This window comes from Rhamphochromis longiceps, linkage group LG14, assembly GCF_057381845.1.
Source record: "Rhamphochromis longiceps isolate RC_006_pf linkage group LG14, R_longiceps_female_GT1.1, whole genome shotgun sequence".
Lineage (NCBI taxonomy): Eukaryota > Metazoa > Chordata > Actinopteri > Cichliformes > Cichlidae > Rhamphochromis > Rhamphochromis longiceps.
This window is the reverse complement of record NC_140570.1, coordinates 35,216,864-35,243,736: the sequence shown is the minus strand read 5'-3', so window position 1 is coordinate 35,243,736 and position 26,873 is coordinate 35,216,864. Positions and strand designations below refer to the sequence as shown.

Genomic DNA, 26,873 nt, shown 5'->3' with positions numbered 1-26,873 from the left:
GTGACATACGGATGCCCGTGTGGCCACACTAATTATTGTCAGCGACTGGGAGTGATATGGACTCGAAGAGAAATGCAACGTCCTGCCCTTCTACATCTTGAATAGTGGGAGTCATGAACCGCTGCAAGGTGACGCGTCCTCTGATTTCCACCGAAACTTCAACCTAGACACGGCGTGTTATTAATCATCACCCGAAACGCCGTCAAACTGCACCAGCTCCTTTTCCTATCAAACAGCAGGATCGGGACCATCTTGCGCAGTGTTACGGCGGACGGAGCAAGCGGTGGCGGCCACTCCGGGGAATGTCGATTGGCCGTCAGTCCTGACATCGGCCTCTTCTGATCTCAGACAGCAGCCAAATGGGGTAGAGTACACAGCATTTCAAAACACTGTCACTGCCGAGACATGCTAGCTGTTCGCACATATTTCGGAGCTGTCTTCGTAACGTGTGGACCCGCATAACTTTCCCTTCCTTTTAGGAAGTCTTCGGGTCGCTAGCAAGCCAATAACAAAGTTCAAATCCCATTAGCTAGCACTGGTTCGCTTGCAGATGTGTGCTACGGCAACGTCAGCTTACGAGCAAGTAGCCTAGCGAAGACATGAATTAGCATGCTAAGTTAGCCCGTGGACCTGGCTGGCGCACCAAGTCTCCACTCAGGAGCTCTGGCTGGGGTTCACATCAGGGCATGTGTCCTTAAATTCTCCTAACAAGAATGCGGTGCTTGGCCAACTTTATGTTTCACTGGTCCCCGTGTGCCGATGGGGACACTTTAATGCAGATGTGTAAATTTGACCGCTAGCTAATCTGAGAGTCTAAGCCAAAGCTGCATTTGAATGGTTTTTGTGCTAAACAGCTAAACCGTGTTCAGTGGGTGACAGGCTGCGTAACGATACCTGTCACTTAAACACAGGCTCAGCGGGGGCATGTAGAGCACGACATGCCGCTAATATCCCCGCTGCTCAACTATTACTGTCTGTCACTTTACTGTTACCCCATTCAGCGTTATTTTAATTTAGGAAAATGACCATTGTTTTAAAATGTTTTTACTTTAATAGGCACGCTTGCTGCGCTGTGATTCAGTTACACAACGGCTACAGTAGCGTGTTATAACAAGATTTGTATATTAATACAATTACAACAGGCGTGACATGGTAAAAACACAACGGCAATTCTAGTTTTATAGCTAATTGCGTTGACGAGGGTGCCAAGTGTTTGCATAATTGTTTAGGGACACACTCTTTGCCCCTCACCTGTTTATCTTCACCACTCTCTCTCTTTCTCTCTGTATGTCCGCATATGTCATATATATTTCTGTATGCATGTGTGCTTGATCTCAAGTATAAAACTTATAGCATCCCATGGTCCTGCCAGTTCAGCCTGTTGAATATGGGGTGACAGTAAAGCAGTTACTTCATACTAAGGCTTTTCTCTTTTTGGTACATAGCCTCTGCTCATGTGTGCACTGGCACTTCATGCTGTGTGTGTATCTACAATATCCTGGTGAGCTATATATAGCACCTAACAGAGTTTGCAACTTGATCCGAATTGTCTTTCAGGGCTTCAGTACCCTCTGTGTTTCTTTCCATTGGAAGTGAAACATCTCTCAGCATCTTTTCTTTTCCTTTTTAAAAAAAAATGCTATATATGTCTTTACCTGAAGATTAGTCCACAGCCTACCTGTAGACCTTCATTGACTGAAGCCTGTTTTTTTTTGTTTTTAAATGTGTTTTGTCCTTTGGGGCTGTCTAAATGAGGCTGTAGTGGATAATGATGGAAATCTTGTGCAAGGCAATTAATCCACTATGTAAGGGCATAATGAACGAAATATTATTGGTGTTGTTTTTCACTACATGCGCAGCGCTTGACAAAATACATGGACGTTTTGGTACTCGGGCACACTTAGAAGCACACGCATAAAACAAGTGACAGCGCCAGTGATGATTTGGCAGTCTTTCTGTAACAGTAGAAAGGAAAGAAAGCATAAGTAAGCATGTATGCATTCATTGATTATATTCTAGGCATGAATGAAAAGTCTATTTCCTGTCTCCCTTTTAGTCCAGAGTTGATTTGAATGAATGCGTTCAAGCAGACACAGATTTGGTGAGCTGCTGACAAAGTGTTTCTTATCTGGTTAGGTGATCTGAGAACTTTGGGGTGAGTTACAGGGAGCGCTGCGAAGGTGAGCTATGAAAGAATAATGTGACATTGAGAACATTTCCACACCACTGAATATACTAAGACACTTTAGTACCAGAATCTATAGACTAGTAGGGGAAAAACTGGGCAAATCCTCAGTCTAAATGAAAGTGCACTACGACTCAGGTGTGTAGTTCACGTTAATGTCACAGAGCTGTTGTTTCTGTGCCTTTTCTCTGTGCTTATCTTTTGCATGTTTTGCATACAGTCCTGTCAGTGGATCATACTGACCAGTGTGCGCTGGTTCTCAAAGCTCTCAAATGACATCAATACCCCTTGCTCACACCAGGCACATTCAGAGCTGTGCATTCAGGCTCTTTAACTTTAGTTTGTCCGGTCAGGTGAAAACAATGCCATTTGAACTCTGCACAGCATAACAACAGTGAGTGTGAAGGTGTTAGTCCTTTCCTGGGATGCCGCTTAGACGTGACAGGGGAATTTGAAGCAACTACAGGTTAGATGATTTAAACTGTATCGTTGCATTGATGCAGAAACATAGTTTATAAGGCCAGTGATATTCTGGATGATTTAAAGAGGAAGATATTTTTTTAATCAAACTAAGTATTTGTGATACAAAACCAATTGCAGAAGTGCTCCCACGCTTCATCATTGCTGAGCTTACATGCTTCCTTTTCCAATCACTCTTGAACTTTAGCCAGATCTAACATTTACTATAATTTAGACAGCAAAAGCCAGACATGTGCAAAAGCTTAGATGATCTGGAGGTAATTTCCCACCTTGAGTCCAGTATTTACACATCAGCTTGTTTAATCCAGGTGGACTTTCCTCTGGGTTTTCTTTCTTCTCTGGACAGTCACCTTTCTGCTTCTACCTCTGACCAGCTAAAGGTTGTAGTGATAAGATTTTTTAAAGTTTCTCATTCTAGAACTTCTGTGTACTAATTTAGTTAAAGGGTAAATTGTTAAGGTCTTGTTTTGTTTAGTGTATACTTTTGGTTCACTGCTTTTTTGGGGAATAAATCTTCTAATGGTCTCCAGAGGGACACCAGTTGGCTTTGCGTTCTGTTACCATCCATTTTCTGTTGTTTATCTAAGTTTGGCTTTTTGGGGGCAGTAGTCTAAACAAAGATGCCCAGGCCTCCCTCTCCTAGGCCACCTCTCTTTCTGCTTTTCTGGGAGGACATCAAGACTGTTGCAGCAGAGAGACTCAATCAATCCAGGGTGTCCTGGGTTTGTCCCGAGTCTTCTCCTTCTCTTCTAATAGGTGACCAGGGGCCATTCTACTCAGATTTCCAAAACACCTCAACCGTCTCCTTTCAGTGTAGATGAGTACCAGTCTACTACCTGCCTGCCTTTCTTCTGAATGACTGAACTCTTCTTTGGGTAAATCTTATCATCAAGATGGTGAGTGTAAGAGTTGTGTGGACCTCCACGCGACTGCTCTGACTTATCCACCGAGACTTTATCTTACGATGCACCACCTGCTTACCAGGTGGCGGAGGTCAAAGAAGTATATCAGGAATGACATGACTGACTCCATCAGTCTGTGTCTTTGTCTGCCACAGAGTGCAATCCTTCAGACACCCTTAAAAGGAATTCAACAGATCTAAAAAGTTAGATGTTATTGTATACTGCATGATATTTGTTGCATAAAACTTATTTTCATTTAGATCGTCTTTGACCTGCATGGAGAAACATTGTGTCTGGTTGCACAGACTGGGAAATGTGTGTTCAGCTAGACACTGAATGGCTTCTGTCCCTCAGTCTTCCATTTCCAGCTGCTTCTGTGCTGTAATGCCTGCCTTCTGTCTATACTGAGGCTGCAGTTCAGCCTTTTTCTTTGCTCCAGTTGGCTTTCTTCCCAGAATGTGCTGGAAAGGATACAACCCTTGACCCTCTGTACAAAATGAGCCCAGAATTTCCTTATCCATGAGCTGAGGAAAAACTGCAAATTGAAAACCATGAAAAGATTTCCAAACTGTGAAGGTCTTTGTCTGATCTACGTGTGAAATGTTTACATTTCCAGGCATTAGCAGCTCAGACTACACGTGAATCAAGCATGTGAAATATCCACCCTGTCTCTGGCACATGAACTCAGGTCATCCTTCCTGTTGTCACTGTTCAGTTAGGCCTGTTATATCAAAAGGCAGCAATGCAGCATAGCAGGGGATTGCTAACAAATACTCCACCTACCTCAAAATTATCACCAGCCAATCCATGAAATTAATCTTTCTACAACTGCAATACACAAAACAGTTCTGAGTTCACAGATTGAGAAAATGAAACTTGATCTTTATTTTACAAACTAACCAAAAGCTTAAAATAGCAGAGACTACCTTCTCTTATCTCTACATGAATTTAGCTTTCTTCAAAGCATTAACCAAATGTTTTAGAGTTTTACAAGTTACTTGTACACAGTAGGCTGTTATTTGAATGCATCTATCATCCAGTAACTTGGTTTTCCATTGACTACTCAGATGATGCCTGTTAATGTTCTTTAGATGGTCTAATCCATTAACTGCTAAACTATTCAAACTCTAAAGCTTTGTTTTGGGGTTTTTCAATTTTAGTGCTGCAGAAATCCTTCGGTGTGTGTATAATAACTGGATTCTTATACATTTGCACATGTGTATCTGTACACATAAGGGAGACAAGTTAAAGGAAAGACTTGAACTCTTGCATTCCTTTTATTGATAGGGATGGTTGCTCTATTATTCTGTAGAATAATTGTCCTTGTAGAAAGTGGTTCTGCAAAGCAATACAACATGTTCAGAGTATTCACCTTTACCCTATGATGAAACATTCCTATCCTGATGGGAGTGGCTTTTTCCTGGATGACATTACCCTCCTTCAGAGAGCATCATGTTCATGGGTTTAGCATTGAAAATTATGTGAATCATATCATTTGGCCTTTGCATTCAGCAGACCTCAGTCCAATTGAATGCTTATGAAAGATCTTTGTATTACCACTGCTATCATCAAGAGGGAAGACGTATCTTTTGGAAGAATTGTCTTGCATCACTGCAGTAGAGTTCCAGAGACTTTAAGAATCAACGTCAATATGCACCGGAGCTCTTTTTGCAGCATGTGGTGGCTAAACATCTTATTTAAAATCCATATGATTTTTGCCCCATATAATTCGTTACTTGTTACATCACGGTAAGTTAGAATACAAAAGAGGAAGTGTTTGTCTTCAGACAACTTCCGTTGAAGTGAACAGTTGTTGTTTTTTTTGTAGCCTTTGCACTATTGCAGGACCTTTGCTCTGCACATGGTTAGTCTATATTTATACTGTGCTGTGACATGTTTTGTTTCCATGGCAATCTGCCACAACAGTGCCTGTCACCTGTGCGCTGTCCCACAATGCACTGCAGTTTACTGCTAGAAGTACTATAAGCAGAGTGACAGTTGAGAATGCAGCACTGAATAGCACAGAGTTAAAATCTGTGGATAAACTTTTTCCACATGTAAACACGTCTATTTTTTTTCCCCTTTTAATCAAAGGTTAGACAAGCAGTATCCTCATTTTTTTTTTTTTTTTAACAGGAGATAAGGGCAGGAGGAGGAATGGAAAGACTTTTGCAGCAAAGACTATAAACCGAAAGAAACACATACCAATATCATTGAATATGGTCAGTAATTCATAAATGGGGAGTTTATGAATTATTGGGGAGAGCTCTAAACAGAAATTCCAAAAATGCAGTGTTCATTTATCCCTGTTTCCTCCAGGCAAACTTCTGAATAAGTTCTGTTTGTTCCTTTTTTTGCATGCATTGCCATATGGCAAAAATATGTTGTCCTTCAAAAATGGGAAATCTGACTTTCTCTGTGCAGAACACACACAAATCAGCGACATCACCACTACATTTTTTTTTTTAACTTTTTGAACATTATCAGTAGTTTCTTTGATGATATGCTGCCATTTTTTTTTTCATCATCAGATATGGATAGTGATTTCCAATTAAATAACCTTTTAATGTTTGAGACCCAAGTGGGTAATATGTATATGAACACATTTTTAAATTGGTTTGTATTGCAGCAGAAGCTTGCAAAATTGGAAATGTCATTCACTAGAGAAAGTTTAAAGGCTGAGATTTAACATGTACTGATCGCTGTCACTCAAAAGTAGTTTGACATTACTGGTCACATTTGGTTTTTTCTTTAGTGAAAATTGGCAGGAACTTGATGGCTGATTCAACATATTTAAGCCTAAGAGAGCACTTATCATCATCCCTGTTAATTTTCTAAAGTTGCATGGCTTGCAGATCAATTTGGCTGCTGGAGGCTGACAAAGCAATGTTGTATTTGCCTTTCAGCTTTGTGTCGTCCCTTTGATTGTTTTTTTTTTTTTTCTTTCTTTTTGCATTTAATTGTCCAACATTTAATTGGAGTATCAGTTGTGATAGGTGGAACATGACTCCAAAAGGCATCAAGTAAAAAAGGAGTTATACTTTGCAAAATTTTAGAGAAGCCTTTCTTTTAATTTTTTTTTATTGTGCACAGTCTTGAATGGGTACCCCTTTCACTGTCACTCTGTGACAGTGTTTACAAAGATTTCCATTCTTACATGCTTTGTTAAAGCTATGGCTTTTTCACAGTTGCCATTAGTGTAGGCCAATGTTATAAATATAATGACTTCTCAAATTATTCCAGGAATCAGCACCTTAGGCTCCCTTAAGTAGTTGTCCAAACACTGAAGAAGAAAAAAACTCTCCACAAACCAGGAGAAAGCAGTAAGAAGATTTCAATTCAATTTTATTTATGTAGCGCCAAATCACAACAAAAGTCACCTCAAGGTGCTTCATAGGTACAGAGAAAAACCCAACAATCATGACCCCCTATGAGCAAGCACTTTGGCAACAGTGGGAAGGAAAAACTCCCTTTTAACAGGAAGAAACCTCCGGCAGAACCAGGCTCAGGGAGGGGCGGGGTCATCTGCTGCGACCGGTTGGGGTGAGAGAAGGAAGACAGGATAAAGATAGCTTGGTGGATTCTTTGTGTCGTCCAGAATGGATTCTTGCTGCCAAAGGGGATGTTAACAGGCCATTTGGCACACTGTTACAATGGCGAGTGCCCATATTAAACTATTTATTATAACCAAAGTTTAATATAATGAAGTCATCATATGTAGAAGTAATTCTATGAGCCAAAAGCTTGGATTTCAGACTTCTCCAAATACTCCATATATTGCTTCTTCATTGGTTTTTCTTCTACTATTGGAAGTGTATGATATCAAAGAGAGTAAATATCATGAAAAGGTCACCTAATGCTGAACGCGATAGTCCCACCCATCTGCTGTTCAAACCTTCCATTTTTGAGAGGTAGCCAATCAAACGTTTAATGAGAATTAAAATTGCAGCTTGGTTGAGAGCTTAGACGAATTGAGGACCTGCAGAGCAGGATAAATAAATAGTACTTTTGATGTGTGAATAATGCAAAGCTATTCTAGTAACTTAATCTTATGCATTTTGGAAATCCTATACTTTGCTATCCACAGTAACACTTTATATATTATCTGTATCTGCAATATTTTTTTCCTCTTTTTATATCAATTTCACTATTTCAAACATCATCACAGTATGTCCCAGTCAAACTGTTCCTGCACCCCCCTCCTTCACTGTAATGATTGGGTGTCATAGTTATTTACACATTCTCAATTAAATGCCTTCAAGGCTGTCTGGGTTATGTCACTTTTAATAAAAATTTTCACGGCCCGTTATAGAGCTCACCGGTAGATTCACCAATAGAAATCTTCTGAAAGAGACACCGTGTCTAACTCTGGGGAAAGCGGTTAGTGGTGATAAGGGTGACAATTTGGGGCTTGTTTACAACCTTTGTGTATGGAGTTGTGCATGTTGGAGCCACATTAACCCACATTTGTGACACACATTTAACTTAACAACATACAAAAAAAACATATTAGAAAATACTTTAAATCCAGTTATTGTAAAGGAATATGGACAGATGATTAGATTTAGTCTATGTATTTTGGTGGGAATTTATTTGAAGAGAGAATCTATCATTAGGAGAAGCCACAGTAATCATTTCCACTTCCAAAAGAGTTACTGACATGATCCTTACAACTTGCATTTATACTTTCTAACCTCCCCTTTTTCTAGACCTTTGCAAGGTTTTAAGTTGAATTAGTCCTTCACAGAAGCGATGTTATGTGAAGTCACACAGGTTGTGTTAGCCGTGACCTTGCTGTAAGGTGGAGCACAGAGCGGCAAATCACATTAAACTTGGTTTCCTTCTCTTAGACTACATTTTGACTGGCGCCAAGTGCAAATGCAGTTTGTTAAACAGCTAATGTCTAAAAAGTCAGTTTAACTGTATGTGCTCTTGCCTCACACACATTATTCATTCATTAGTACTGTTAAACACTTTGGCCTCTGTTTACTGCTGGTGATCAACAGAGCAGCACTGTGTATTCGTATTTAGTTCTCTCCGTGACCTTGCAGGGCTGCACATGGGTAAAGATTGCATTGAGGCTTTCTGCCAGACTCTCCAAGAAATGGCTAACGTTATTGAAAGGGTTGTATTTTAACCCAGTCATCTTTTCCCAAGCCCAACCTTGTGTTTTTATTGCCTAATCTGGAATAAACTGAAACTGAAAATCAGCTGGAGCAGAAGTTTGTAGAATTTGCAGAACCGTGGCAACAGTGTCTTTTGTGGCCGTTTGCAGTGGTGTGTTAAATCTTCTGGGCACGTGAACACAACAGGTGAAAAGTAGTAATACAGCGGCTCAACTGCTGATACAGCAAACACAAGGATCTAAATAAAAACCAGAATTTATACTGTCCTCAATTTCTGAAAGAATGTAAGAGCATATGTGTGAGTGTGATGGCCTGCGTTATGTGCATTTATCTTGCATATATTGGCTTTACATGTAAACATCATGTGTTGTGGATTTTAAAACTCATTGAATTATTCCCCTTGCTTGTTTGGAGCACAAATTGGACGCAGCTGGACAAGATCCAATTTTCAAACTGAATTTGCTTCTCAAACAAGTTGTGCAAATGTCAAATGGGGAACATTTTCCTTACCACATTAGACCTCGCTTTTGCATAAGCACGTGTCCAGCTGACACTTGCCTTTAAAAGCAATGGAAAAATGTTGGTTTGTGCACAAGACAAACTTTTATGAACTGGCTCCTGAGGATTAAGTTTTAATGTGGGCTAGAATGAGCAGCTGCTCTAACTTAGTAACTGGTAGTGAATGTGCTCATAATACAAAACTACGCCGAGAGATTTACAGTGTATGAGTGAGGTTGATACTGTACATCATTGGATGTTATTTTACATTTCGTATTTGGAAAATTGAATCATCTCCATTTAATCAACAGTTACCAATTGAACTTGTTTGTCTTAAGTAGATACTTCAAGTTAACTCAGTAAATATTGTGCACATGAGTATAAATCCTTTAATTGTACACACCCTGCTCTGCTTGGCGCAAGACAATAACTTTTGTTCTCGCAACCAAAGGCAACAGTCTTTACAGTAAAGTTATCATCTCATCTGTCTTGCTCGGAAACAGTGGCATGCAATGTCATAGGCTGCAGTATGCATCGCATGACTTCATGGATATCTGTAACTTTAAACAAGAGATGCCATTTATGAAGTACTACCCCCCTGGCTGCTGGCATGTACATTTCCTATGCTGGGGATAACATAAGAGCTGTTTATAATATTTTACTCAATCTATTTGCATACACAAGCATTTGCTAAATATTATGAACACATTACTTTGATGCAAATCAACACTATAAATGACTTCCTCTATTAGCTACAGTACGAGGACAGGTTAAACAAAAGCTGAAATTTATAGCTTTTATAAAGGTAGGCTGGTTGGCAGTATTGCAGTATAACAGAGTGCATTAGTTGAAACTAAGCTGGGATCTTCAGAGTCTTGGAACACTGGCATATTTGAAAAGAGGCAGTTCAAATATAGACACACTTCCTGTCAGTCTCCATCAGTCCACTGAGTGAGCATTTCATTTAAATAGCTGCCTAGACAGACTTAGTTGTTGACATTCTTGGATGACTGAGCAGAATTGTTAATGAATAGCAGAATTTCAAAGTTGGGTGAATGATTTGGATATTTAGATGCTGAAAGAATTTATTTGATTGTGTACCAAAGTGTTCTTTTCTCTTTAATTACTGTTGTATTTTATGGAAAGTGTAAAATGAGTACTATTATGCCTTTTTAGTTTTGGGTTTTTAAATTTTTTTCCCCCCCACAACATTAGAAAGGAAAGTGCATGTACTTGTGTGTAATCTTGAGTCGTTGAGGAGCAACTACCAAGCTGAAACCCAGTGCACGGTCACCGCATTAGCTTTTGCATGTGCTAACTATGAAGTTGGCAGGGCCCTGTAACTATTTATACCGCCATGCGACAGAGTCATTTTTAACATATGTTGCAGCATCTCTCTCAATATAATCAGGGAATCTCTGAGCTGATGCCTGCTTATGCTTAATTTTGTGTCACCACCCAAAATCCCCATTTTGAACCAAGAAATATACATTTAGTTCTCTGTATTAATTCTTTCTTTGACAGCTTGACTGTTGCATCACAAAAACAAACTACATCATGATGACGTGTCCTGGTGTACTGTATGCAAACAGTGCGTACTATAAAACTGTGTGTGTGTGTGTGTGTGTGTGTGTGTGTCAGTTGACTTTTCAAAAGGCTGAGCATACTTTTTGCAGTCAGCCAATGAAGTACTCAGGCCTGTAACCCCCCTCCCCACCTCCAACCACCACCACTATGCACCTTATGCTTGCATTTGTGCTGTGTGCTAGCAGTGTAGTGTGTTGTCATTTACTGAGGCACATGTATCTGAATTGCTACATAGAGTGTATCAATTTGTGCAGCTTTTGAAGTTACTTCTGCATTAGTTTCTTATTTTTGGGGGGCTATGTAATTGGTCAGTACGGCTGATTTATTAGTTTGGTAATGTGCAATTTATAAAGAAGCACTCCCCAGTTACATAACGAGCTAGAGGCTAGAGTATATTGGTCTATATACATTTCCAGAGTGTGTCAGCATGTTCTTTAGCACACTTAAGACTTGAATCTTAATTGAATGTATAATGAAACTCCATCATCTCTGCTCTTACCCATTATGGGAGGCTGAGTCTTATCCAATTTCAACTTGGGTGTAAAATTTATCAACATCTTTCATTAAAGGGCCAATATTTTAGAATTTGAGATGCATATGACAACACCATATTTGAAAACACCAGAAATAACTGTAGGAGACCGTATTTGATCAGGAAAGCCACAGTCTGTGTGACCAGATGGAGAGCTATAATCTTGTCAACATGAACAGAAAAGCTAGACGGCTAGATAGAATTTTCAAACCTGACAGAAATTAAATGAATAGGGATTTGATTTTTACTTTATTTCATTAATTGCACAGATGTCAGGTTGATCTGATTTATTGTACTTTTCAAATGTCACCATAATTAAGTACTTTATCATATCTCAAGCTTGACTTTTAAAAATATTATGCTTGTGTGGTGAGGTCACCATGTAATCAATGCAGATGACACCAAATAAAGTCAGTATTTGACCCCTGTTGCTTTCTAGAATAAACAAGTTGCTGGAAATATTTCTCTTGAGAATGTTTTGGTTCTTTTGGTCTATTTTAATTGTTTGGCTGCACATCCATGATGTGAATCTCTTGTACCTCCACATCCTGAAGATGCCCTATTGTATTAGCATGTGATGACTATAGAGTCCATTTGAATACAGTTAACTTGTTGCCATGTCATTTCATGAAGTCAAGAAGCAAGTTTGAGATTATTTAAGCCTTGGCAAATGGTTTGTATCCTGGTGGAAGCAGGAAGATTGGTACACTGTGGTCATAAAGGGATGGACATTGTCAGCAACAATACTCAGGTAGGCTATAGAATTTACACAATGCTCAATTGGTGTTCCAAGAAGATATCCCCCACACCATTACACCACCACTACCAGTCTGAACAAGTTATACATGGCAGAAAGGATCCTTGCTTTCATTCCATCTAGAAATTCTAATCCCACCTTTTGAATGTTACAGCAGAATTCAACACTTGTTTTATTACACAATGTTTTTCCAGTCTTCTATTGACCAGTTTTGGTGAGCCCAAGCTCACATTGCAGTCTCATTTCCTATTCATAGCTGACAGGAGTGGCAACTGGTGTAGTCCTTCCAGATCTGAGGCATGTTCAGAGATGCTGTTCTGCATACCTTGGTTGTAACGAGTGGTTATTTGAGTTACTGTTGCCTTCCTGTTGACTAGAAGCAATCTGGCCCTTCCCCTCTGACCTCTGGTATCAACAAGGCATTTAATTTCAGAGAACTGTCGCCCTCTGAATAGTTTCCTCTTCTTCTGACCCTTCTTTATGAACGCTGAAGACAGGTGTGTGTTTAAATCCCAGTAGATGAGCATTTTCCAAAACAATCAGGCCAACCAAAACTCACTGCAGTTAACTACAGTCAGTATACTTCTATACTGTCTGATTCTATATAATTCTATGCACAGGAATGTAAAGCCACACATGTATACACTGAATCCTTAACAATATATAAAATTGCAAGGCTTTTTTTTTTTTTTTTTTGCTTCAGTCCAAATAGCTTTCTGAGATTTGCTAAAACATGCACCTTGTGTATATTTAAAAAAAGAAAAAAAGAAAAAAGGTGGGTCCTGGCAGGTCAAAAAAACAAACAAACAAAAAAACACAGCAGCCACAAGGGTTACCACCATAGTAGGAAGCTTTAATTGCTCTTGCAGTAATATAAGACCACATTAATAACATTGATTTTTACTTCACCTATGTTGCTTTGCTTTTTTGTGTGTTTTGGAGAGGAGATGCATGCCAATCTCCTGCATAAAACGGAGAACAAATGAGAGACACAAATAGCAGTACAGAGTGTGTACTGCCACTGTGATGTAAATCCTTGGTTTGTAAAGTCCCATTTTGAAGATTCGAGTTGAGCGTTTCCACCATCGCTATCTTTGTTGCAAAAAACCAAAAACAAATGTGATGTATATTAAACATGCAAATGTAATATAAACTCAGTTCTCTCCATTCACTCTGAGACAGGCTTCATTTTCAAGCAGCCATTCACAAAGAACATTACAGTAGACATCCATACATGTTGCAAGAAGTGGTGGATAATGGCAGCATGAGGCTGAACTGTTTATAGTGTTCAAGTGAAACACAAGATTTACTTCGGTGACTCTTCAATTCTTCCACTTTTTCCAATTTAAGCTGCACCCTTATTGCCTTGATTCCCCTCAACATGCCAACAGTAGCATAAATGACAGAGTTGGCTTGATAACCACTAGACAGGTATTCATTTTAGCCGGCTCTTTCTTCTCATAAGTGTCCACTTGAAGGTCAGCCTGTCACCATATGATTAGTCTGCCTCCCCTTTGTGTTGCACAAAGCAGTGAGTCATACTTTGTCAACAGTTGCAACGTCTGACTGTCCCTGTTTGAGTTAATGAATGATGAAATCCTCAGCCAGTGAACAAGGCACCCTCCTGTGCTGACTTGAGCCAGTGTTGGTTAATGACTAATGGGAGCATTGTGTTTACCATTACCTGTGAAGGTGAGTGAGTGCTACAGATGGTTCTTTTGGAGCGGAACAGCTGACCTGATTGACTAGGATTGTGTCATCAGTCAGAAGTGTTTACACGCGATCTGCCTGATGTGAGCCAAAGATCTGGCCTAGATATTTATTTTAAACAGGGTTTTTTTTGTTTTTTTTTGACCAGCTAATCTTGAAACCTGCAAATATTGAAGAACTAATGTTTTCTGCACAGGTATCTTTTATGGGATGAACTCAGTCTGCTTGTTTAGAGCTAGTTGTTAGAATGCATAAAATATTTTTCACCAAAAACAGCTCACTGCAGTAGCAGATATTAAAAACATAAACTTGAGGTTATGGACATAGGCAGGTGGTGGTGTCAAAAGAGTGCCAGCTTGCAGCAGCAGATTTGATTTGAAGTCCTCCATTACTAATATTTAGCTTCATTCTTGCTTGGGAAAAGTCTGTTGTTATACCTTAACCTTTTCTGTAAAGAAAATAATTGAAAGTCTATGATTAGGGCCTCATTACCTGGGATCTTTGGTCACTCTAAATTACATTAAAGCAAAGGTAGATAGTTCTGATGATGTCTTGAGATTTGGTTGCGTGTCTAAATAGTCCAAAAATAAAATCTGTTAGTATCGAGTAGTTAGTTTATCTGTTTTGTGCTACAAGTGTGAAACAGGAATGAGTGTGTCTAAGTGAGGGAAACAGGATTTTTGCTAAACAGCATTGTATGTGGTGGAGTTTTTGCGGTTTGCAAAGTGTTTAGAAGAGGGCGGTACCTTAAACACTGCTACTGAGCTACTTCTGAGTTTCGGGTCCCTCCCCCAGCTCAAACTCAGTTTTGCACTCTTTGCCTTAAAGAGACAGTTACCTCGGTGTGTTTTTGGCCTTACTCTGTTATCAGTCTTTGGCTTTTTCTCTCTCTTCTGTCTCATGACGTTGACTTTGACCCACAGGTTGAGGACACATGACTAACAGTGTTAGCTGTAAAGGTCGCCGTCTGCCTCTGCTAATGATATTCCTCTGTTACTGTCCCCTAGGTCTATGTGTGGTCAGTGAAGCATCCTGGAAACCAGCATGGCGATGTGTCAGCTGAGTGTCTAGGTGAGATGAGGTGAGTGAACACGGCTTAAGTTTGGTTTAAACACCTAACCTAGAACCAGCCTTTAAAATACTGATCACTGATTTATTTTTTTCTTTTCTTTTCTCCATCAGTGTCGCCTGTAAGCAATGTGACTCCACTGACTAACAGCCCAGCAGTTCTCCTTACCAGACCTTCACCTCAATCACCAGCCTTTCAAATGCACCCAGACAATAAACTGGCCAGTCATGGCAAGCAGGTCACCGGTGACAGCCGATCCCAAATACCCAGCGTAAATCAGCAGGCGCAGCAGCAGCAGCCAGGATCTGCTACCCACCTGGGTTCAAAGGGCAACCATGGAGTCAAAACCAGCCAGTTGTCTCTGAGCAACCCTGGGCTCAAAGTTGGCAGCCAATCAGTGAGTGGCACTGGAGGGATGCTGAAAACCAAAACCAAGCGGGATCGGAGCGTCTCCATTGACTCTGGTGAATTAAGAAATGCTGTTCCTCCAGTCCTGGAGACAGATGCCAAAGGGGGTAAGACATGTATCGATATATAGAGGGTGCTCTGTAGTGAGTTCTTTTTTTTTTCTTCTAATTATGCATAAGTTCATTTCCTTTACCTCCCTATCAGCCAGATCTTTACCCGAAATACCAGATTACGTGCATTCACCTCCTCCACAGCAGGAAGTGAATACAAGGACTGCGAGGACAGAAGAACTTGTTTTCTCTCATGCTGAAATGCCCTGACCTTTCACTGAAGCATCAGAATTTCCCCCTGGCTTTTGATTGTTTTCGCCATGCCTTCACAGCAGTGACGTGTCTCAGATGAAAAAACATCTGGGGTTTCTGTAGTGCTCTGAGAGCAAGAAAGCTAATGTGGTTGTGACAACTTAGTAATGCTAGAGAGGATACTATTAAAACAGGAGGTGATGAGTGTAAATATTTTTGTTCATGTGGTTCAGTACAAAGTGCTTGATTTGCATTTGTTTGCTAGTGCTATTTTAAGAGTTCATCATGTGTTTTGTGAAACTCATCTGAGCTTCCTGTGCATTACTCGAACCTTGCACACGCACACATACACAAACACCACACACACATGCACAGAACAGAAATTGTCTTATCAAAGTTAATGATTTGCATTATGGGAACTTGCTTTTTGACCCCAAAAAGGGTGGAGAGTCCCCACAGTATGAATATGCAAACACAGTAATGTATCAATACATTAATAATTAACACAAACACACATAAAAACACTCAGGGATGAGGTGTGGTCCCAGCACATAGAGCAGCAGAGGCTAAGAGGAAAGAATGAAAGATTGGGTGGATTGATTCAGACCCACAGTATTGATCCATAGCACTACTGCAATATTATTCTTTGACAATTTGACAGTTTATCAAGTGATGTTTTTTATAAGAGAAGAGTTTCCTAACCATAGTATTTTGATTACTTTGATAGCTACTTCACATGGGATATGCCATGCCTTGAGAATTATTAAGATGCATCTATGTGGGACAGATTAGTTTTAAGAGGTGAGCACGGTGTAATTAGATGCTATATCTTGTTTCAGTTTTGGGTATAACTTTAACTAATTTCTGCTGCTTTCTGACGTAGCAGGTATGGAATAAACTTAATCTTTCTAGAGATTAGCTCGGCTGGTGTTAGACTGTGAAGTTAGAAGCGTGAGCCTCAAGCCGAACTATACACTCATGTTGATACTTTTAAAGCATTCTCTTAAACTGTGATGTTTATTGTTGAGCAACTTAAGATGCATAACACACACATGATCATAATCTTGTGCGAGTCTTCCAGTTAATTTAGCGGCATGGGTTTAGACTTGCACCATTCTGAAAGTGGTACATGAAGATTGTGGAAAATTGCAGTTGTGATTCTTAAAGAAAAGTGGCCGACCTAATGGTGATGAAACTGACTCTTGTGCGCTATCAGGTTATCAGAGAGGAGTCCATGTCTGCACAGGGACTTTAGTAAGGTATTGTGCCAATGTGTGCCACTAGAGCGGCTTAATTCAGCTTTGGCATTGATTCTTTGCGATTCTGCTATAGGAGTAAAACAGTGCTATGGTGGTGAACAGAACTAACACTAACATTTAAGTTTCCCTTTAATTTGTCATCATTTATCCATTCACACAAACACAAATGTTCAGATCCATTTGGTTATCCTACATGTGTTATATTAGCCAGACCTTGAAATATGCAGTGAAAAACTGCCTCAGTAACTGTTTTTCTTAGATAAATCTGTAACTACTACTTTGAAAAAAGGTACCAGTCCTCCCTCTGCTGTTGGGTTGTCTGTACTGTCATTTCAATTTCCTTTTTCACTTTAACTTTATAGGTTGGGAGTGTGGTTACCCAAACTCATGCTTATTTGGAAGTAGTTTTACGCTGAAGACAAAAAGATGATCAATGAATTGTCATAAAGCTTATCTGGAAGCATGTGCAGTCAGTAATCAGAGAGATCAGAGTGTGCTGATCTTTTCTTTAACCCCTAGAGATTTATTCATCTTTTGAATTTGCTGTCCATTTTTGGTTCTCTGTTCTTTGTGGAAATCTTAGGCCAGCCACAGCAGTTTGGACCGACTGAACCACAGTAGCTCGTGTTCTCACAAAATCGTAACTGTGTTTTTTGGCTCAATGTTTTTATAAGCAACACTTACAGTAGTGTGAAAAGTGTTTGACCCCTTCCTGATTTCCTATTTTTGGTTTGTATGTTTATCACACTTAAATGTTTCAGATCATCAAACAAATTTAAATATTACACAGAGATGGCACAAGTAAACACAAAATGTGGTTTCTAAATGAAAATTTAGAACCTTCATGGTCCTGTGTGAAAAAGTGATTGCCCCTTAACCATATAACTGATTGGGCCACCTTTAGCAGCAACAGCTGCACTGAAATGTTTGTGATAACTGGCAGGGAGTCTTTTACAGTGTTGTGGAGGAATTTTTGCTCACTTATTTTTGCAGAATTGTTGTAATTCAGCCACATCGGTGGGTTTCTGCATGAACCACCTTTTTAATGTCATGCCACAGCATCTCAATCAGATTCTAGCCAGGACTAAACTACTCAAAACTGTATATTTTGTTTTTCTTAAGCTGTTGAGACAGAGGTTGGGGAACTCCAGGCCTCAAGGGCCGGTGTCCTGGAGGTTTTAGATGTGTTCTTGATCCAACACAGCTGACTTAAATGGATAAATTACCTCCTCGACATGTCTTGAAGTTCTCCAGAGGCCTGGTAATGAACTAATCATCTGAATCAGGTGTGTTGACCCAGGGTGAGATCTAAAACCAGGACACTGGCTCTTGAGGCCTGGAGTTCCCCACCCCTGCATTAACAGGTGGACATGCTGGTGTGTTTTGGATCATTGTCCTGCTGTAGAACCCAAGTGTGCTTCAGCTTGAGGTCATAAACAGATGCTGGACATTATCCTTCGAGATGTTTTGTTGGTATGATGTTCCTTTTCTGAAATGCTGTGTTAATTTTACACCAGATGTAGTGGGACTCAAACCTTCATCAGTCCACAGAATATTTTCAGAAGTCACGGGGATCATGCAGATGCTTTCATGCAGATGTGAGATGAGCCTTGTGGGGTTTTTTTTGGTCTGTAGAGGTTTTCTCCTTGAACTCTCCCATGGATGCCATTTCTGCCTAGTCTCTTTCTTACCGTTGAACCATGAACGCTGATATTAACAGAGACATGTTCTGGGTTCTTTTGTGACCTCTTGGTTGAGTTGTTGATGTGCTCTTGTAATAATGTTGGTAGGCCAGACACTCCTGGGAAGGTTCACCACTGTTCCAAGTTTTCTCCCTTTGTGTATAATGGCTGGAGTCCCAAAGCCTTAGAAATGGCTTTGTAACCCTTACCTGATAAACAAAGTAACTGACATCTATCCATCAGGAGTTTCTTTAGTGACATGATGTGCAGCGTTTTGAGATCTTTTAGTGTACTTTATTTTGTCAGACAGGTTCTATTTATGTGATTTCCTGATTCAACAGGTGTGCCTGTAATCAGGCCTGAATGTGTTTAGTGAAACTGAACTCAACTTTCCAAAAAATGTAGATAATCACAGTTTGTCTGTGAAGGTTCTCAGTCATCCAGGCCATCGTAGTCTAAGGAGCTTGGAAAGAAAAGCGTTTGGACTTCTTTAGGTTGCTTGAAGATGTTTCACCTCTCATCCGAGAAGCTTCTTCAGTTAATCACAGTTAATTCAGGATTTACTTTTTCAAAGAGAACCAGGTAGGTTTGGATGAGTTTTCTCCCTTAATCAATGAAATCATCACTTAAAAACCACATTCTATATTTACTCCGGTTATCTTCGTCTAATATTAAAATGTGTTTGATGATCTGAAACATAAGTGTGACACATATGCAAAGTGCTAGGAAATCAGGAGGGGGGGCAAACACTTTTTCAAACCACTGTAGATGAGATGAATAAAGTTGGCACACAGTTACATAAAAAATGACGTACATACAGCTAAAATGCCAGTGAAATGTTTACCTGCAAGTTATTTTGATAAGCCAACTCTGTAATATTTTTTTATTGATTTATTTTTTTTATATCGAGTCATTGGCGCAGAATCCGGTGCCACTAATTCAGATGTGGATTGTGAAAGTATCAGTCAAAGGAAAGCAGGGAATATAATCCAGTGTATTTTCAGTATCTTGTGTTCTTGTTCCAGATGGACATGCCTGGAATACCTTGTGAGGTGTTCGGGTGCTGTTCCTATCAGATCCCAGAACCACCACATAGTTCAGTATTTACAACATTTTAAATTTTGCACAAGCAGAAAGACTTCATATGCTGCTTATGATATTTTTTTCATCTTAGAAAATGAATGGGAGTGAACAGGTATGTGCACCTTCTGGCAAGAGCAGCTGAAGCATTTCTGCAGAAATGATTTAACCTTCTGGGGTCGACAATTGTGCCGGCGCAAATCACATGACTGTTTTAAGATGACATAGCAGCAATACGCAGCCATTTCAACTTGCGTGGAAAGCTCAGACTTCAACCTTTTATACATTTTTTTTTTTTTCAATCCTAACAATCCATTTATAAGATAAGATAAGATAACCTTTATTAGTCCCACACTGTGGATTTTATTGACAGTTTGATGTATATAAGGCCTACACCACAAAAATGAATTAAAGCCACCAAAATAATCGTGCTTATGTTCATGTTGTGGATACATTTTAATGTAAATAATATACAAGAGTTTGAGATGGTTTAACAGCATCATTGTCACATCTTAAAATATGTAAAATGCTGGATACGAAAGCAAAAATAAATCTACATCACATTTAGTGCTATATTTTAAATCTCAAAGTATATTTGGGATTCGGGTATTTGTTTTTGTTTAATATTGCAAAGCAACATTTACTAGCAATGGTTGGTGCTGCTCTCCCAAAGGATTGGATTTAGGGTTGGCACATATGGTTACTTTAACCTCAGAGGATTAAACATGGTCACATTAATTCATGATTCACCAGTTTTTACTAAAACGTACCTTGCAGATGCATACCATAGCTCTAGTTAAAAATAATCCCTAATTGACATGTCCTACATTTTACTCACAACTTCATTGTGCAGCCAATTTACCATTTTTATGACCATATTATGATTTTAAAGTGAGTCTGCCATTAGAGATGCTGTTCTGAGCTGTAAGTTGGAGCCCTGTGAACTTTCAGCAAGTAAAGCACATTGCATGTGAACAGACAAAGTTAGTTAATTAACTTGTGATTCTGGAAAATACAGTTGTACGTTAGTTGTAACAGTAAAGAGGAAATTGTATAACAGATGCATGAATGTGGATGTGTCTGTCTGTCCTCTAGAGGGTGTTATGCGCAGCAAGCGGCGGTGTGTTCTGGAAAAGAAACAGCCGTACAGTGGAGATGAATGGTGCTCTGGACCTGACACAGAGGAAGATGAAGACAAGCCACACACTACAGCCCACCGTGAGTGTGAATACCTCAACACAGTGGTGAAACACACTGTCATTTGCTTTTGTCTAAATATGGAAATAGTGTTACTGTGACCACAACAGTCGACCCCCCCGCGCGCTCCATCCAGCACGTCTGTTTTATTTTCTCTGAGGTTCAGTTGATAAATTATCTTTTGCTGTTGGAGTTCCTGCACACACAAAACACTAAGAAATAGAGATGTCTGCTTAGAATGCCTTACTATCCCCTCCACTGATGGGACTATGTTTTTTTTTTTTAGCGCACTCTGGTGTTGATTTCTTGTAGCCACATGAATTTGCTGGTATTTAAATAAAAATCCAAGCTATTTTAGAGAAATGAAACCACTGTGGGGCTTTTTAATTATTTATGTATTTTTTTGTTTTATTGTTGTTGTTTCTAAGGGGAGCGAGGGCTGGCTGGTCCTATCCAGGGACGCTCTGATCGCTTGACTTCGGGATCCATGCCCGAATCTGGAGGTCCAGCAATGGGATGTGGGGTGGGACCAGGGCTAAAAGCAGATCCCCCTCAGGCTTCACAGCAAGTGGTCTATGTTTTCACAACCAACCTTGCCAACAGGTGAAAAATATTTGCAGGTCAATGATTCATATGGAGATTAAGAGTATCAGCTTCTAAAAGTGGCCATTTTATTTTTTGACAGTGCTGCAGAGGCAGTAATAAAAGGGCAGGCTGATTCCATCCTTCTGTTTCACCAGCAAAACGTTCCACATTCAAAGTTGGAGCAGGTCAGTCATCTCTTTTTCTTTTTTTCTCCTAAACTGATTAAACCACATGGGAGTAAAAGTGTTTTCCACATTAAAGACCACAGGTGCAAACTATGTGTGAAGGGTTTTTGTATTTGTTTAGTTATTTTAATCTCGGATGCCTCTCTGTTCCTGTTTCTGTCTGTCTGTCACTTCTTTGGACTGCTGTAAAAAAAAAAAAAAAAACACTTAGAAGGGTATGTAGTGCTATTAATTGTCTGGTACCAACAAACAGCAAAACTGCAGGTGCAGCGATGAATACTAGTGATGTGTCTATCTCTAGAAGACAGACACACTAGTAGTAGTTACCCATTTAATACATGAAGGCTAGATAATGTAGGCTACACGAGCAGAAGACAATCACATCAAAGTGACAAAGTTCACATATAGAAAATAATTTAGCCTGATAAATGATCACACTACTAATGAAAATATATGAAAAGCAATTGCGACTGCAGGAATAACATTTTAAAAGTTCAGCCTTGTGTTCTTTGTCCCTTTTTTCTGCCACAGGGCCACCCATCAGGGAAGCTTTCTAATTTATCTGAGAAGCTAAATACCAGTAGCTCACCACCTACAGGCACCCCGAAATCCCAAAGTGGAACTCCACGGCCAGCCTCTGCAGGTGTTGGGGGTCCGATGCATACTGCAGGGACACCGTCATCAGCAGGGCACTCTGATAACGAATCCCCTCAGACCAGACCTGGCGGAGCTTCCAGCAATAACAGTATTGTCACTCATAGGTCAGAGGGAGGAAGCGTGGTAGCACTTGCTGGCGCAGACCCAGGAACTGGAAATGGGAAAGGCACAGGGGGTATGCCTCTTCCTGTTTCTAGTGTCTCTCCCTCGGGAAGTCCCTCCATCCTAGCTACACACCTACAGAGTGATACAGTACAGAGGGGTGGCCAAGGAAACACAGATGGTCTTTCCAAAGAGCAACTGGAACACAGGGAGCGCTCTCTGCAGACGTTGAGAGACATAGAGAGGCTGCTTCTGCGCAGTGGATCAGGTGGAGGCTCTGGAGACCCTGCAAGCTCTAACAACAATGCTCTTAATAACTCATCCAATCCAAATAATAATAATACTGATAGGGGTGGCATTCTGGAGGAAGGTAACAGTGGTACTAATAACTCTGGAAATTGTGGTAGTGGTAATATGTTATCATCAGCCTTGGCTCCAATGGGCGATATGAAGAAATATGAAGAACCCTTGCAGTCAATAATTTCTCATACACAATCCATTGGTGGACCTGCCCTTGACAGCCCTCAAATGGACTCTCATCATAACCTGCCACAACCTCCACATCACCATCTGTCACCTGGGGATGACATGGGTCCTTTACTTGGACAAGAAGGACTGACCCAAGAGCAAGTGGCCTGGAGGAAACTTCAAGAAGAATTCTACCAGGAGAAGAGGCGACAACAGGAGATGCACCCTTCTCCGCATCCCCAAAACTTTAGAATCATGAGTGACATGGGCATGCCTATGATGATGAGAGGACCCCCTCCTCCATACCACAGCAAGCCTGGAGATCAGCAATGGGGTCCTGCCAATATGATGGGAGGTGGAATGGGTGGAAATGGACGAATGATAGAAATGCAAGAGGGACCCCGTGGCCCAAGGTTTCTTGGACCGAGAGGGCCGCCTGGAGGGGGCTTCCCTGGTAGTCCAGGAGGAGTTTTATCAATGGAAGGTCTAGGACCCCACAGGCCCTCACGCCCAGGCATGATTTGGCTAGATGATATGCCTAACAATATAAGTGGTGGAAGTCCCTTCCATGGATGCTACCCTGGTGGGCCGCCACAACACTTGCAAGGTGACTCAGAGCATCTGCTAACACGCGAGGAACTGTTTCGCATCATGGACAAACGGCACATGCAGGGTGCTTCCAGGTTTGAACTTGATAGATTGGCTAAACAGCAACAGCATGGCAACATGGGCTCAAGAATTATGGATAATCTTGGGGGCCCAGATCTTCCCAATTTAGGAATGGGCCGTGGTCAACCCTCCGGTCGAGGTGATCCCATGGACTTTCCTGGTTCACGTGATATTATGGGTTCTCCTGGAGGGGGTCCTCCAATGAGAGACTTAGTAGACTCTCCTCTGGGGAGCCACATGGCAATGAACATGAACCCACAAATTCATGTTCAGCAGCAACAGCAGATGATGTCTCAGAAGCTCAGAGGAGGCCATGGAGGAGGACCTCTAGTGGAGATGTTTGGCACTGGAGAGATTTCACGAATCAGGGCTTCTCAAAATGGAAGAGGAGGAAATAAAGGAATGATCCCTGGACCTGAAGGCCCTTATCAGTTTCCAAACCAAGGTCATTTTTCTGGAGGTCAGATGGAAGTACCGTATCTTCAACAAAGTGGCCCAGAGATGTTTGGGCCTGATCATCAAGGACCTAATCAAATGGGAAGTACATCACGTCTTAGTCATATGCCGATGGGCGGAGGCCTTAGGGGTGCAGACCTTGGTTCTAGGCAAACCTCTGACCTGTCAGTAAATGTTAACCCTCTGACATCTCCTTCAGTGCCTCCTCCTCATCAACTAAAGTCTCCATCCCTCAATCAAGAGCCATCTCCTCTTATACCTTCCCCCTCTGCTCCAGGGCTGAAGTCACCATCACAGGTTTCTTCTGCTGGGCATCATCCCCCTCTTCCACCTGCATCTGGTGCTGGGACTCCTTCGTCTTCTTCCATGAAGTCTCCCCAAGTAATGGGATCTTCCAGCCTTGGGATGCACTCTCCGTCTGCCTCCCCTGCACGACTGAAGTCCCCCGCCCTGGCTTCAAACTCTCCAGGGTGGACGTCTCCTAAACCACCACTTCCAAGTCCGGGTGGTCCAGCCAGTGGAAAGATGGTGGGCAATGGAGGATGTGGTTCTACTGAAACAGGTAGACTCCAATCCAAGCTCAAAACAAACATCAGAGATGCCGTATTGGCTTCTCTGAGGTTTATGATATTCCTTGTCTTGCTGTGAGATTACTAATTTTTTTCATTGTTCTTTTTGCAGGCCAATCACTTCCCCCTAGGAGTTCAAGCTCTACTCCTATTTCCCAGCCAGGCTCAATGAATCCTAGTATGCCATTTACGTCCTCTCCCGATGTCCCAACATCTCAGAATCCATTATCTCTTATCATGTCTCAAATGTCCAAGTACGCAATTCCCAGTTCAACTCCTCTCTACCATGATGCAATCAAAACAATCGCTACTTCTGATGATGAGATGCTACCAGATCGTCCTCTTCTATCTGGTGTCAGCATCGGAGGTATGAAAATAGGGATATCATTACAGACAGAAAATACCTTTTACAGTGGTTAAACGGAGGATTTGCTTAAATTGTGCTGATGTAAGGCAATTTGTCTATGCCATTACAGGAAAAAACATGACAAAAAGAAAGTTTAAGTATTTATATTAAAGTAGTGAGTTTTTTGAATAAAAATAATGCTCCAGTTAATACTTTGTAATTTTAACGAGTTAAGAAAACATTTGTGTTTATTAACTGTTATAATATGGGTTTTTCATGTATTCATCTTGTTTTATCACCAGGAAATATGGGTAATCCCCAGACGTCACAGATTGGTCCTCACAGTGATCCCCAAAGCCCGATGGGTATTGTAAACCAAGGTCAGCAGCACCTGTCCCACGATTCCTCAGCACCTGTCCTTTCTTCCCCAAACCAAATGGGCATGCCTGCCATGAATTCTGCCATGATGGGAGGAGCACCTGAGGGAATGGGGCCCTGCAATGTGTCGCCTATACCCCAGACGGCAGGGTTTCCCCGCATGCAGCCACCACCACATGGGCCCATGCACTCACCTATTGGAGGCATGTCACAGAATTTCGCTCAGTCTAATGAAGATATTCTGCCACATCAGCAGTTACATCTTCTTAACAAAGGTCATCCTCTCCAACGCCCCCCTCACCCACCAGACTCTTTTCCCTCACTTCCCATAGGTGAAGGACCTGATCTAAGTGAAGTCATACGCCCCACTCACACAGGGATTCCTGAGTTTGATCTCTCCCGCATCATTCCTTCCGATAAGCCGAGTAGCACTCTTCAGTATTTCCCTAAGAGTGAGCCACATCAGAATCCACATCAAGGGATGCCATCCCAGCAGCCACAGCAGCTCCTTAAACAGCTGTCTTCTTCTGGGCCTCCGCATAGCAGTGGCCCTTCGTCTAACCCCCACTTGGCAAGCCTACAGAATATGATGGCTGAACAGCAGCTGCCACCTCACCCCTCACATGGTGGAATACGCCAGAGCATGGTCATTCCTCAGGGGGTCTCCAGGGGTATGGTTTCTACTGGGGGCATGGGCCCCATGTGTTGTCCCCCTGGTCATATGATGGGAAGGACAGGGCTGATGCCCCAACAGCAACTCCAGCAACAACAAGCCATGATGGCCAACAGCCTTCTCCACCATCCCTCCAATGCATATGGACCTGGCATGATGCCTTCTCAGCAGCACCAACAGAATCTGATGGCACAGCAGAATATTATGATGATGCAGGCTAAGCAGCGAAGCATGTCAATTGCAGGGGAACCCTTTGGACCCCAGGGCCCACTAATGTCCCCTCAGGGTCCCATGATGGCCCCACCTCATCCACAGTCTGGTATGATGGGCCCACAGTCTCTCAGACAGCGGGGAATGTCTCTGGACAGTTCCATTGGCTATGGTCCTGGAGGTATGACCAATATGCCATTCTGATCCAGCTCAATAAACAGTTCTTTAATAAAAAAAAAAAAATGCGTTCACTGGGTTACCCTCTCATTGTGTCCAGAATTTTTCATTGTTATTCTTGTAGTGGTTTTGAAAAGGAGGAATTTAAAAAAAAAAAAAAGAAAAAAAGAAAAAAAAAAAAAGAGAGAGCAAAAAAGGATTACAACTGATTAAAAATGAAATCACTATAACACTGTTCAATAACAAGTTTGAAGCCATTTTATATAAACTGTAAAATGTGTATATTTCAGAAATGTGTGTATTTGTTGTGGGAACAGCGCAGCAGTCAGGAGAGGAGTGCCTCAAATTTCTATTTGTTTTAATATCATTGATTTATTTTCTCCAACTACCAAACTGTTGTGCAAAGGAATTATATATATATATATATTATAATATATATACTTGCTGTATATAAGATGCAATTTGTGATTGTTTGCAGTTGTTCTGTATAACTGTGTTTTAATAGGAGTTTAAAAAAGAATAATAAGGATCTCTAACATGGTTTTGGTTCTTGTGTTGTCAATTCATGTAATCTGATAACACTCACAAGGGAACACGGGTGTCGTATAATATATAAAATAAAAT

The 26,873-nt window shown here is 41.0% G+C and overlaps 1 protein-coding gene across 1 annotated transcript; it reads left to right on the top strand.

The window, feature by feature from the left end:
• The first annotated feature begins 35 nt into the window (after positions 1-35).
• On the top strand, positions 36-26,772 carry bcl9l (bcl9 like). Its single transcript, XM_085429422.1, has 9 exons — positions 36-364; positions 14,785-14,858; positions 14,960-15,361; positions 20,673-20,795; positions 21,203-21,377; positions 21,460-21,544; positions 22,076-24,458; positions 24,578-24,832; positions 25,114-26,772. The coding sequence occupies exons 3-9, from the start codon at positions 15,046-15,048 to the stop codon at positions 26,274-26,276; spliced, it is 4,500 nt and encodes a 1,499-aa protein (XP_085285548.1). The 5' UTR covers positions 36-364; positions 14,785-14,858; positions 14,960-15,045; the 3' UTR covers positions 26,277-26,772.
• The last annotated feature ends 101 nt before the right edge of the window (positions 26,773-26,873 follow it).

Excerpts from the sequence above, each read along its gene's own strand:
- bcl9l (XM_085429422.1), top strand. The coding sequence starts at position 15,046 with ATGCACCCAGACAATAAACTGGCCAGTCATGGCAAGCAGGTCACCGGT. Across the intron at positions 21,545-22,075 it reads CACATTCAAAGTTGGAGCAG|GGCCACCCATCAGGGAAGCT; the intron begins GTCAGTCATCTC and ends TTTCTGCCACAG. Across the intron at positions 24,459-24,577 it reads ATGTGGTTCTACTGAAACAG|GCCAATCACTTCCCCCTAGG; the intron begins GTAGACTCCAAT and ends TTCTTTTTGCAG.